The sequence below is a fragment of the Dysidea avara genome, chromosome 2 (genome assembly GCF_963678975.1).
Source record: "Dysidea avara chromosome 2, odDysAvar1.4, whole genome shotgun sequence".
NCBI classification, from domain to species: Eukaryota; Metazoa; Porifera; class Demospongiae; order Dictyoceratida; family Dysideidae; genus Dysidea; species Dysidea avara.
In genome coordinates this window covers 9727271-9740746 of record NC_089273.1, presented here as the reverse complement: position 1 = coordinate 9740746, position 13476 = coordinate 9727271, and the positions used below count along the sequence as shown (strand labels likewise).

Below are 13476 nucleotides of genomic sequence, written 5' to 3'. Positions count from 1 at the left end.
TTACACGGTGACTTGTTTCTAGCTGATCTTTCTATACAGGGTGATATGTTTCTAGCTGGTCTCTACAGGGTGAATTGTTTCTAGCTGATCTCTACTGAGCTCTTTATGGGGTGACTTAGAACGTAGCTGAACTCTCTACAGGGTGATTTGTTTGCTGCTGAACTGTCTTCAGGGTGGGTGACTTACTAGTAGTTGAACTCTGTACAGGTTGACTTGTTTTAACTTTTTTTTTTCAGCATAATTGTAACTGAACTCTCTACAGAGCTATTTGTTTTTGATACTAGTTGAAGGGTAACTTGATTTGAGTTGAACTCCCTATGTTGTTAGCTGAATTCTCCACATGGTGACTTGATTGTAGCTGAACGTTCTAATAGAGTGACTTTACGCAGCTGAATGTTCTATTAGGGCGACTGCACTATTACAGTATCTCGATCGCGCACTTGTTACACCTAGTTCACTTTCATAAGTGGATTTTACTCTGATTCCTTGTAAACCACTGAAAGATCACTCTAAAATGATTTATCTACCCCTCTACCTGATTTCAACTGATTCCGTTAACTAGTTTGCCTGGTAGGTGTGGCGCGTATTACTTTTTTATTAACAAAACTCTACCGTGCGAATTTTACATATGGTTGTCGTTTTTGTTATAACTCCATGACTGTTAGTGCGATTTCTTTCAAACCACAAAAGGTTTGCACTACGATGGTTACTCCATATACATGCCGATTTTCAAGGTATTCCTTCAAACGGTTGACTTTACCCTGTGCCGTGGCTGTGGCCGTGACAAAATATCGCTATCAAATTTTTCGAAAATCGCACATAAATCCCTTGTCCTTTATCCAGAGTGTGCAACATTTGGACTGTAAACGTGCTAAATTACGTTCTTACAGCCCTCCAAATGTGAAGAAAATCGAACAAAGCATGCGCGAGTTATAGCAATTTTTCTAAGTGGTGCACTGTTAAAAGTAAGGAGTAACTGTTACTCCCCTAGGGGAGTTCCCAGTGTAGGGAGGATTTAACACCCCTATATTTTTGTGGAGAGTAACTAACACCCTGCAAAGGAGTAACAGGAACCCTTTGAAAAATCTATTGTAGGGAGTTTTAGTTACTCTAGGAGAGTTCACATAAGCATGCAAGGTGTTTCCTTTACTCCATGAAATTCTACAAATGACTCCGTATAAAATCTCAAATGATGTTAAAGACATACAGCAAAACTGTAACAAAATGTTTACAATATCCAGCTTTATAATATTAGAAAGTCACTGAAAAAAAGAGACCAGTAGCAAGGCTTCATCATCAGCAAACGATGCTTCACTGCCACTTCACTGGAGTTACTGCCTGTCACATGGCATGTTATCAGCTGTAGTAAATAGCAGTATGGTAAAGAAATATTCAACAATCACACACTTGTTACCTGTATGGCTGAAAGTACATCACACGCAGTTGTCAACAAAGTGAAAACAATTTTGGTAGTGTACACTAAAATAACCACAGTTGCTATCATGCAAACAGCACACTTTTGCTACCTGGAGTTCATCATTCATTTTGTTTGTCTACTTGTTCACTGATTTCCTGTGGCACCTGTAATATATGTTTACAAATTGATGCACAGTCACTGTATGTTAGCACACTTACTGGATGTTGTTTAAATTCTATGCTCTCAGTGACATTGAGACATCTGTGCTAAAAAAGTAAATATGTGCTTATGTAACTATAAACATTATCTACTTACAGGTCTTGGAAAGTTGATGACGGAAGTCGAAGACACACAATGTACATTGTATCATAAAGATTCTTGTTAACTGCAGACGATATATCTTACTAGTTAATTCCAGTGAATCTGCATGTAATTATGTAAAGACACTGACAATGATAGGGTCCGCAATCCAAAAAACCAACTTCTACAAATCAATCCCCCTACCATTGTGGGATGTTCATTGTAGTATCCCATTGCTTGATCCACCATGAAACCGTAGGCACGATTGTTGTATTCACAGAAATATTGTTTTCAGTATCTATCAAGATGCAAACTTTATTTTTAAAATTTCGTGCTCCACACAAAGGACCGGATGAAACTTGCTACTTAGCCAAATCGTATCCAGAGTTGTTGTAGTTGAAAACTACGCACAGAAATAAGTAAATGATTTGCCGGGTGACCGGCACAGGGTTGCTTTCTTTGAAAAAACAGACAAAGAAATACGAAGTTTCGAATTCAAACTACCCTACCACCCAGGGCAAGAGAAGCCAACTCTTCCTCATAGTGTTTCGATACGGTTGGGTGCATAGTCTGTCTATGCTGTTAGTTTGGAAAAGATCTGAGACTTCTCACCATCTGGGTGACGAGTGTCAAAATTTTCTGCAGCATTAAAGGATTGTGTCACGCTTTCTAGCCATTTCCAGCGCTCCTGCAACCACAACAATCATCAATTATAAACTAAAACTATGGCAAAAGATGTCCCAGAACGTTTGGTAGCAGCGGTTGTCAATTATTATTTCATCCACGGCTTCCACGCCTCGTTCTAAGCTATGCATCAAGGGAGGCAGCAAAATCGTCCAAATTTGACTTCACCTCTCACGCTCCACAGCAGCTTCAAATCTTCACTAGATCACCCTACATCACTATTATGCTGCAAAACATCCAAAAACAAACCGAAAAAAGTACAAAATCTTTCATTTTTGATTCGAGCTGGGTGGAGCTCCTGGTGAGCTGCTGGTATACTGCATCATATGAAATCACAGAAACACCAACTATTACTACTACCAAACGTTTTGATCCATCATTTATCATCATTCTAAACAAAATTAAGTGACCAGTGTGGCATCAGAAGTACTGGAAAGCGCTTTGGTACCATTGAGAGAATCCCTTGAAATGACGCACGAAAATTTTGACGTTCTTCACCCAGATGGTGAGAAGTCTCAGATCCTTTCCAGACTAACAGCATAGACAGACTATGCATCCAACCTTATCACATCACTATGAGGAAGAGTTGGCTTTCCTTGTCTTGACTGGTAGGGCAGTTTGAATTCGAAAATTTGTGTTTCGGTTTCTGCTTTTTGAGAGAAAGCAACCCTGTGCCAGGAACCCAGTGAATCATTTGGTTATTACTGTGCGTACTTTTTAACTACATTAACTCTAGATAATATCTAGCTAAGCAGCAAGTTCTATCCCGTTCTTTGTGTGGAGCACGAAATTTTAAAAACAATTTTTGCATCTCACGAAATACTAAAATCGATATTTCTGTGAAGACAACAATCGTGCCTCCGGTTTCATGGTGGATCTAGCAATGGGATACCACAATGAACATCCCACAATGGTAGGGGGATCGATTTGTAAAAGTTGATTTTTCGGATTGCGGACCCTAACAATGATACAGGCTACTCAGTGACCTTACCAGCAATATCATTGTGTCCGGCTGCTAACATCAACTGAAAGCAGATGGACATGATATGTACACCATGTTTAAGCTAGGTGGCTTTCCTCTCCTCCTTCAAGTCTTCAACTTCTTACACACTGAATACTAGTAGCTAGCGGTGAGTGGGCTGAATACTGTACGTACTAGTCAGTGATACGGCTGAGTCCGCCGAATTTTATTCTCTTAATTTTATTCTCTTTCCCTGAGTCTTGAACTATTTCTGCTGTGTCACGATAAGGCGCCTAAACCCTCACGAGCAGTGGTGACTTCCGTTGGAACCAGTTTAATAAACCCGGCGTGTCACACGAGACCACTAAGATATGAACTGCTTTTCGTGGTGCAATTGCGCTTCGCTATCATTGGCTACCATCTGCCTGCCCTACTTCCTGTGCCTGTGGTCACTCTTTTACCATAGAACATGCTCTGTCTTGCCCAAAGGGTGGGTTTCCTTCTCTGAGACATAATGAAGTGCGTGATCTAACTGCCAATTTACTTTCCGAGGTCTGTAACAATGTTGTCACTGAACCCCACCTTCAGCCTCTTTCTGGTGAGACCCTTCAATACAAAACAGCTAATCGTGATGATAACGCAAGGCTTGACATTGCAGCTAATGGTTTTTGGGGGGGACGATTTGAGAGGTCATACTTTGATGTCAGAATTTTTAACCCTAGTGCACCCTCAAATCAACCCCTACACTCTGCATACCGACGTCATGACAAGGAAAAGAGACGTGAATACCAACAACGGGTTCATGAAGTAGAGAATGCCTCATTTACTCCCTTAATTTTTACTACTACTGGTGGAATGGGTGATGCTGCTACTCAGTTTTATAAGAGATTGGCCAACCTTTTGAGTGCAAAGCACAGTCTTTCCTATGGAATAGTGATGGGATGGCTGAGATGTAAATTGAGCTTCTCTTTGTTGAGGTCTGCAATTATGTGCATTCGCGGTGCCAGGTCCAGTTTGCGCTGTCCCATTGCTGAGGCACCGATTGCTGTGCAGGTCGCTGAGGCCCATATGTAAGATAATTTGTTTTTGTTTATTATGTACTGTTTTATCTTATGTCATTTATTTATATATATATATATATATATAAAATAAAAATAAAATAAATAAAAAAAACTAAGATATGAGCTCAAACGTGCCTGCAGAAAGAATGAACGAGATAGTGAATGCCCAGTAATTATTCACGAACAAGTAAACACTTTAGTATCACCTTTTAAGCACTACAATTCCTCAGAGAAACAAACCGCTTTCAACTACTCAACACGATTCTGTTGTTAAAGAAGCCGTTTCTATGGTAATACTCTTCACTCTAAATAATGCGCTTGTAATAGAAATGGTATTTAATAATTATACATACGTATTTCAAAATATTCTTGACTCTTGAGTAACAATTCGCCCTCCTGCTTTCGTACTGTCTGTTTTCTTCACTATGTCTTGGTTAGTCTGTAAAATAAAACATGAGTCAGTAAATGGCTGCCATTGAAAAGGAAACCTAAATAATTACTTTCCTTTTTACATTGAGTGGCTAGAATTGAACTGGCTAGTTAATGGAGAAAATATCATAGTGAGACAGTCATTCAGTTCAGCTATGTGGCCTCAGTAGCTAGCTATAGCTATATATATATACTGGCTCACTGAGTTCACCTTAGTTACTAGCTAGCTGGTAATGGGAACTCTTCAGTTTGGTGCTTTCACTTACTTGGAGTTCTCTTTACCCTTAGTGGGTTACTGTTACTCTCCTAGTAATCCAAACTCCCCTTTTAGAGTAAAATATTTTACTCCCATAGTTACTGCTACTCCCCTGTTTTAACAGTGTGCGAAAAGAAAATGAAGAAAAATATCTCAGTGATAGCCTGGCGGATTCAGCTCAAATTTGAAATGGGAGGTACCCCTCCCCCCCCCCCGAGGGAGTTTCCACAGCAAAAATGGTTAGTTTCAGTCCAGCCATTATCAAGCTACGGATGCGTGAAAACGGGGTTTTCTTAGTTCCTGTAAAATACACACTTGTCTGTCGTGCACCCGCACTGGCTGTACTTGGCCGCACGACACACTATCATGTGTCTTGTATTCTTCTATTATTTCCCTGTTATTCTTGCATACTGACAGGTTCAGTAATAAGCTCACGTGTCAACAGTGCTATCAAATCAGCACAAACTGCATGTTTGTGTAATTTGAAAAGGAAGGATATAGGTAATCTCAGTTGTTTATCATAAATTATGTTCTGCTTCTGAGAGTAAACTCTGAAGGCCTAGTGGACTGTGTTTATGATTTTTCATGCTATTGCTAGACAAAAATGGCAGGGATTAAATAACACTCTTAAATCTTAATGATTTTGACAGACACTTGTATATAGGTTTTTTTTCTTCTCAAAGTATACTAAATTGTGTCATTGTTTCTTCCCTTACTAAACTTACTGAACTTTCCTTTCCTTACTATAGGTATTCCAACCATATGGCTTACATTACTGACAAGTGACAACTCCTAACTTGGCATGTGGTAGGAACATAACTATGCTGTCAGATGGTTTTACATACTAGTCAGATAGACATGAGTTACCAATTGTGTGTGGATATACTGTACCTGGAAATTAATCAAAATTTGCATATAGAACTTTTTATACTATTATGCTGAGAGCATCTTCTTCAGATGCGCAACTCCATGTTGCATCTACTTACAATCCTGGTTTAATTCCCCAGACTAAACCCTGGATCCCTACCCAGTGGTGGATCTGGGTATCTGTTAAGCATATCAAATTATATGTTCAATTAACTCACACTTTTAGCTGGTTTTAGTTACTGATATACTGTGCCTTTAACACTTACATAATTATGTATATATGTCAGCATTTCAATAGTGTATAGATCATAATAGAATGATGACCATTTCCTGTTTGCTACAATATGATCAGGACCATACCACGCAATTGGTTGATGGTGACAATCATAAAAGGAATTGATAGGACCGATATAATATAACTCTGTGATGACATCACATCAACCACTAACCAATAGTTGTTTCCTTGTCACTATCTTTAAAGGCTACAAGCCATTAAACTGTGAAACAACTCTACAACCTACCTACACTTTGCAAGTCACCAAAAATGTTACCCACACAAATACTTATGATTATTTGATGGCTTCTCCAACATGAGCAACTACCATATTTGGTATCTCAAGATAGTCAGGAATTCCTCTTGCAGTTTAATTTGTTAAGTCATGAATATACCTAACCTTTTTAGTGTCTGCTTTATTAACAGTACAGTGCAGGCTAAAAGCACACTTATTTAAGTGATAATAGCAGTTGAAATTTCTAAAGATCGTTAGAAAAATTTATACAGCTAATACGACTGTTATGTTAAGTAAAATAGACTCCCGTTAGTAGAAGAACATGCATAGATTTATTATTGTATTTATATTATTATATTTCTAGCTACGTAATTCCAAGTGTTGATTGCTTTTTTTTGAATAGAAACTGCTGGTATAGCAAATGACAACAGAATAGTGTTACTATCCAGTGCCTGAGAATAATTATTTATTATGGAGATAGTACTGTCTTGTAGTTTTGACTGCTATGTTCTAGTTGATAGCATGAAAATTTATGATACTACAGCAAGCATGAAGTAGGATTTATTACAATGCTTGTCGTATTGTATGTCTTTTGAGTTTCAGTGTCATAGCTGACAGAAATTCTCTTGTGATCTAGATTACCTAATAGTACCTTTCATGAACATCATTAATTTTGGTCATCTAGAAGCTTGCTAATAATTTATAGACCACAACAAATGCATATGTGACTAAAATGTATTTCAGTGAGGTATGCGACATGTAGGAGATGATAGTTCACATTTGCTAGCTAATATGGCAATGTCATCTCCTACACAACACATACACCACAGGAGTACATGCTATGAACAACACATTAAGAGCAGATCACATGTGCACAAATACATACTTTGTTGTAGTGGGCGTTCCAATGATTGCAATCCTCCATTTGCTGGATCTCAGCTAGGCCTGAGCCAAACTTAATATGCTCAAAATTTTGCCCAAAATGCTTTCAGGAATTTCCCAAATTTTTCACCTACTATGCTCTTCAGTGTTCTCATTATGCTTGAATTATGCTCCTATGTTAGCAACATTTCTTACAATTATCTTAAAAAGTGAATGCTCCATTAGAGTATTTCAAGCACATGTGTGAAAAACAGTTAATTCTGATGTATGCAAAGAAAGAATAAAATGTGACCAGATCTGAAAAATGTGGTCTTTACTTATGGCATTTCCAAATTTCCAAGTTTGATGAGTCATAACTTGTCATGTGTTTAAGCCATTGTCTTAAAATTACATCCAGTAATAGTGCTACGTATGTTAGGAATGTAAGGTGATCACATTTCAGGCTGGTACCATACGCACAAGTCAAGTTATGGATTGCCAAGTACATGCAATTGGAAAGGCTATATAGGACCAATTTTTGCACATCCGGTCACATATTATTTGAGTAGTTTTGACCACTGAAGGTTGTTCACTCATAATACAGTATGCACTCCCAAAATGCAAATGCCCTTTCTATAAAATTATAGCTGCAATAATAGACATCCTTTAGAATTCCTGAAGTATTATTAAACAGGGAATTTCCAGGGGTTTTAAAAACTGTCACTGTCTAATATTATTATACATTTTAGTGCAATCGTGTGTGTTTTATTAGAACATATTATTAAAGAGAACATCTCTGCAAAAGAACAGTTAAACTATCCCAACTGTTGTCATAGTTACTTTTGTAATAGTTTTGTTATCCACTACTAAAATTGTCTATAAACAATAATTTTGCTTTTATACACTAGTAGAAGTAGTCCTTTTATATCATTCCTTTAGTTTATCTATAACTAAAATTAGCTACTTCCAGACTCAATCATTACCTTCAATTGTTTCCACATTCGGTCTCACCACAGGTATTTTGGAAGTATGCTTTTGTATATATGCCTTAGCTTGTGAAATTACTTAAGTTGATGTGTGATTTGGATTGATTTTTGTAAAATCTGTTTGCATTTCATTATTTACTCTGAAAAATTAATACTGTTCACGAGATGAATAATTTAATAGTTGATAACACTTAAATGTTTGTGTATCAATTGAATTTTGGAATCACTCAAGACAAACAAACTATTGCAGTAGTACAAAGTTGCAGCTAAATGTATTTTGTCTACTATATAAGTCCTAAACAACTAATATTCTTAACTACTGTGCTAATTAAAAGTCCTACAAAAAATGCTATTAAAGTTTACAAATGTAATCCTTTAGCTTCAGTCATCCACTTCAGCTGTTGTCAGTTCCTCAGGAAGGTTAGGGTACACATGTGTGAAACACCTTAAAAGAAGATCTTGTTTTTTGTTTTGCTCAGCAAGCATTTTGCTAAGCTCTCTTTGCTTTTCTTCTTGGTTTACAAGCATTGTTCTTAGCTCTGTTTGCTTCTTGTCTTGATCAGCAAGCAATTTCTTAACATCTGCCAGTTCTTTTGCTTCATTAACATTTCCAGTTTGGTTTGTATCTATGTCCTTTCCATTGATGCCATTTTTCACTTTCTTCCTAACATCAGCCACTACCACACTTATTTCGGAAAGTTCTTCTTCAATTCGCTCTGTGCTTGACTATTAAAAGCAGAAATTAAAAAATGATTTTGTTGTTATTTCACTTGTTTTGATAATAACTTTAAGCATACGTGCATTATTCCAAAAAGTTAATTGGATGTTTCTGTTTACATTCATCACTTTAATGGAGAAAGAAGTGTCCAATAAAACAATAAATTGTATGGTTATTGAAATGTGTAGTGATTATGCAAACAGCTTGTCCTTATACTTAAACAACAATAATTATTATGTTTTGGCTAATTGTCCATGCCAAATGCAATATAGTACTATAACTTACTAAAGTTTATTTTAGAGAGTTAGTAGGACCAGACAAGTATAATTGTTTAACAATATATCACAATAAAAATAATAGGAACAGCACTGGTAGAATATCTCACAAGTCCAAGGAAAAACTGAGGGAGGACGAATATCAATAACTAATGACTGGTGTGATATAACTGGCAAGAATGATTTGTGGATACTTTGGTTTACATAAAAAAATCTTTATTGTGATGCATTTGGAAGAGGCATATTTGGTATGAGTTGTTGCATGTTTGCTTCCACTATAGTCTATTAAAGATTGATACACTCTAATAAAGCAGTCAGCTACACTAATAGAGCAGTTGTGTATGTTCTCAAATAAAACATTTAGATGTATTTCAAATAAAGATCAGCAAAAATTGTGCTCAGAAAACAGGCATTATCGCCTATTTAAAAGCATCGAGAATGCCAGTTTTAAATGTTTAGAGTGTTGTAGCTCACCAATGGTTGAAGCTATGTGTACCAAATTTTCACATGTTTTACACCAATTCCTTACCTTCCAGAGCATCGACTGTGCAAGTAGCCAACAACTAAGTTTCCTGTCATTTTAGATAGTTTTAAACCGAGTTTGACTCTATCAGATGAGCTCCACACAAACACAGACTACATTCATACTACACACATGTTCATGCACACTTGTACACATTTGTACTACACACATCGTTTCAAAACTTATTGCTATCACGCCAAAATATTTTCAACAGCACATAGATATGATTATAATTTACCTTCTCGTCAACGACTTTTATATCATCTTGGTGACTTTTTGATCGTCCAAAGTAATAAAGTTTAAATCGCTGAAACATATTGTACTCTTGCTTCTTCTCATTCTTGTTTTGTGGCTCTTCTGTTGAGCCTTTTTTTGCTTCTTCTTCATCTGCAAACTTTGATGTAGAAGGTGTATAGTACTCTTTACTCATTCTCTTTATGAACAATTGACGAATAAAACCAATTTCTTCAATATGTAGAGTAAAATCAACCTGTCGATATTGAATTAGAAAGATATAAGAGGTATTAGCTTGCAATGTTGTACTGTAAGTACAGTAGGTTGGGTTATCCATATCAACCACGTAATTTTGGTCACATTTTGTGGGTCGCACTTACTATTATAATTATAGCCAGATCAAATTACATGCAATCAAAGATTAATTGATGGAAATGCAGTTATGTATACTTAAAAGCTTACACGGAGTGACTCACTTATCAGAGATGTGCGTTGCTGTCTTTAGGAATAAGAGAAGCCTTACCCACTTATAGGTCTGGAGGCAGATATATCACCACATCCATTTATTTAGACTGTGTGTTACCATATAATTGTGGACAATATGAAGCTATGTATACTTATCAGAAGTGTGTGTTGCTGTAGCTACCTGTAGAATTAACCAAATAAGTGAATGTGGTGCCATGTATGCCTACAGACGTGTAAGTGGGTGAGGCTTGACAATTCATAACTTCAGATTGGAAAATGCCAATAACTCAGATTTGGTTAGCAGTGAGCAACAACACAGATTAATGGGTGGAAAACATTTCAGGCTTGTGTATTTCTTGAAATCTAAGTTATGGTCTTTCAAAATCATAGAATTGTATGTGTGTAGTAGACCCATTTTCGAAAAATTTGGTCACTGTTATCAATTATTACAGTTTTTGTAATTTTTTTGTTTATTTTAGGAGCCATTTTATGACTGTCACCTTCTTTCACCCAGGTTTTTGTCGGCCGCATCTTTTTTTATACAGCTTGGCTGTTTTTGCATGGATAATCTATTATGCCATAATGCAGGGGCAGCTTAGGACATGTGCACATCATGCTCACAACCATGTTACTTGCTATCTCTGTCAAAATCTCTTGATGCAATTGTTTATTTAATTAATTAGGTTGTATCTAGGTTCCATCCAGATTACTATTTGGGTCAGTGGATCAGCCAGGTCAGCAGTACTGGCCTACCCATAAAAAAATGTGTACAGTTCGTCTGTAAAGTTCAACCATTTTAGTAACTTTAATAAAGGCGGATAAAATATGTACCAGGCTTACATTGAACAACCATAATTATGTAGTTATATGCCAATTTTAACAAAGAATTGCTGCAAGCAGCAAGAAGCAAGTGCTAATATGTATAGTTATGGGTTGGTCTTATTTATACACTGCAAGTACATTTACACAATCATGTTTGAGATACTGTAGCATGTCATTGACTGCTCTGTTCACACTTTAATATAATTGTATGAATGTTAAGAATATTATATACAGATAGCATGTATAATTTTGCTTGCAAGAACCAGGCAACTGCACTTCATCCATTTTGTATCTTGTATTATAAAATTTGAACTATGGTGCAAAAGAGATATGTTATGCCATGAAATTTGTCACACCCTGGTAACATTCCCAAAGTGTTGATTTTATTTTGCTGTGTAAGTTGCTTTCACTACATGATAATGCTTCTGTGTATTTGATATACAAAACTGAACAATTTTCTATGTTTCACTATAAAATTGTATCAGGGCCGGCCTTAAGGGCAGGAAAGGTAGGGAGCTGCCTAGGACCCCGGAGCTAAGGGTGCCCCCAAAGCTCTAAAACTAGGGCACCAGTTCTTGAACTACGAATTCCATATATAACACTAAGCAGCATCTCTTACTTTTAAGAAGATAGAATCATAATGTACAACTCATCACTCGAGGTGCAATCGCTTATAAGTATGAATCATGTGATATTCTATAGTAATGTAGTACTGGGATGCATCGGTGGTTGCACATCATATTCATTGCACTGTGCACAAGGATGCAGCCATACGCATTAAGAATTCATCAACTTTCATTAGCCACGTACTACAATACAATAAATGACGCGATTGTGTTGATTTAAATCACACAATGGAAGTCAGGTCTCGAGTGGCGGTGAGGTTGTTCGCTTTCAATTGCTGATAGATGTTAGTAATCACTTTGTACACATGTGAGTTGAATGCGTGCACTGTTTTCTGGGGCGCACAGTGGCACACTGAAATAATCACAGATACTTTTGTGCTAGAGTGGGGTCTATGGCGATAGTGTTGGATACTTTATTAGAGCTTTGAGAACTAGTAGGAATGTAAAGTTGGAGATCTGTTGGATGGGCTACTCCATGTGCAGGTTGTGGTTTAATAACTACTTGAAATAGTAACAAGACTCTGCAAAGATTAAAGATGATCATAATAGTACAATAGCGTATAATCATAAGTTATGATTTTACACAATCACATTTAGCATAGTTGGAGATAGAATACACTGCAGAAACACCAGTACGCATACACATAGATGGCAGTTATAGCTAGTATCACAACATGGCACATGCTCAGGATATTCTTTACACAACAAACATATAAATGTATATTATCCATAGCTGCCCTATATGGGTTAAATGTTTTTGTGTAGGAAAGAGGTTAAGACTACTTCCTCTGGGGGGCCCACCCAGTTTACCTTGCATAAGGTCCCAGAATCTCTAAGGCCGGCCCTGCATTGTATAAAGCATATTAACTGATTTTTTGTATACAAAAGTGCATAAATTTATTTGTGTATGAATAAGTACAGCATAATGCTAAATAGCATAAACTACTACTAACTTTGAGACTGTTGTATTTGTTTAATCAAAAGGGTTATATCAAAACTCATTCTACCATTCCATTATAAACTGCGGAACTCTCTTAATGATAATGTTGCATGCGTTACACTAACCTCAAGTGCCAGACGCTTTAGATGTGATTCATCTTGAATACCTTTAATATCATCAACAGCCAAACCAGTCTATATATAGTAGAAGAAATAATTATTGACTGCCGATTAATTCTTAAACACAATTTAGGTTGTTTTGGGTGGGTAATAAATCTCATATATTCGCAACTTTGCTTTGCAGTAAGTTTGTGTATTTATTTAAAACATTGGGTTACTATTTTAACTAAAAGCAGCCTAAAACCCAACAGTTCCACAACTTCTAAAATCTCTAAATTTTCTGGAGGTCAGAGGCACAATGTATAATACAATTTTTAGAGGAGCCTTCTAGAATCCTAGATCTGCATACTTGTGGTGTGAGTGTAATAAGCTGTGTGAAGTAAAATAATTGTGGAAACAAAGTGATTAGCTGTATTCTCAGAT

The 13476-nt window shown here is 36.6% G+C and overlaps 1 protein-coding gene and 1 long non-coding RNA gene across 5 annotated transcripts in view; both read right to left on the bottom strand.

Moving 5' to 3' along the window:
- Positions 1–1112: 1112 nt before the first annotated feature.
- Positions 1113–3385, bottom strand: LOC136246575 (uncharacterized). Of its 4 annotated transcripts, XR_010696651.1 has the most exons (5): positions 1733–3385; positions 1636–1683; positions 1527–1581; positions 1415–1479; positions 1113–1360 (listed from the first exon to the last, which is right to left on the bottom strand). It is a non-coding gene; the product is annotated as an uncharacterized lncRNA (long non-coding RNA). The 4 variants fall into 4 exon arrangements; XR_010696650.1 differs by having other exon boundaries at positions 1415–1581; XR_010696649.1 differs by having other exon boundaries at positions 1415–1683.
- Positions 3386–8712: 5327 nt separating this feature from the next.
- The window catches only part of LOC136247783 (transient receptor potential cation channel subfamily A member 1 homolog), a 44008-nt gene continuing 39244 nt past the window's right edge, over positions 8713–13476 (bottom strand). The window contains exons 18-20 of the mRNA XM_066039608.1: positions 13060–13128; positions 10086–10337; positions 8713–9057 (exon numbers count right to left, since the gene is read on the bottom strand). Of these exons, the coding sequence (XP_065895680.1) occupies positions 8713–9057; positions 10086–10337; positions 13060–13128 (666 nt within the window). The remainder of the gene's footprint in view (positions 9058–10085; positions 10338–13059; positions 13129–13476) is intronic.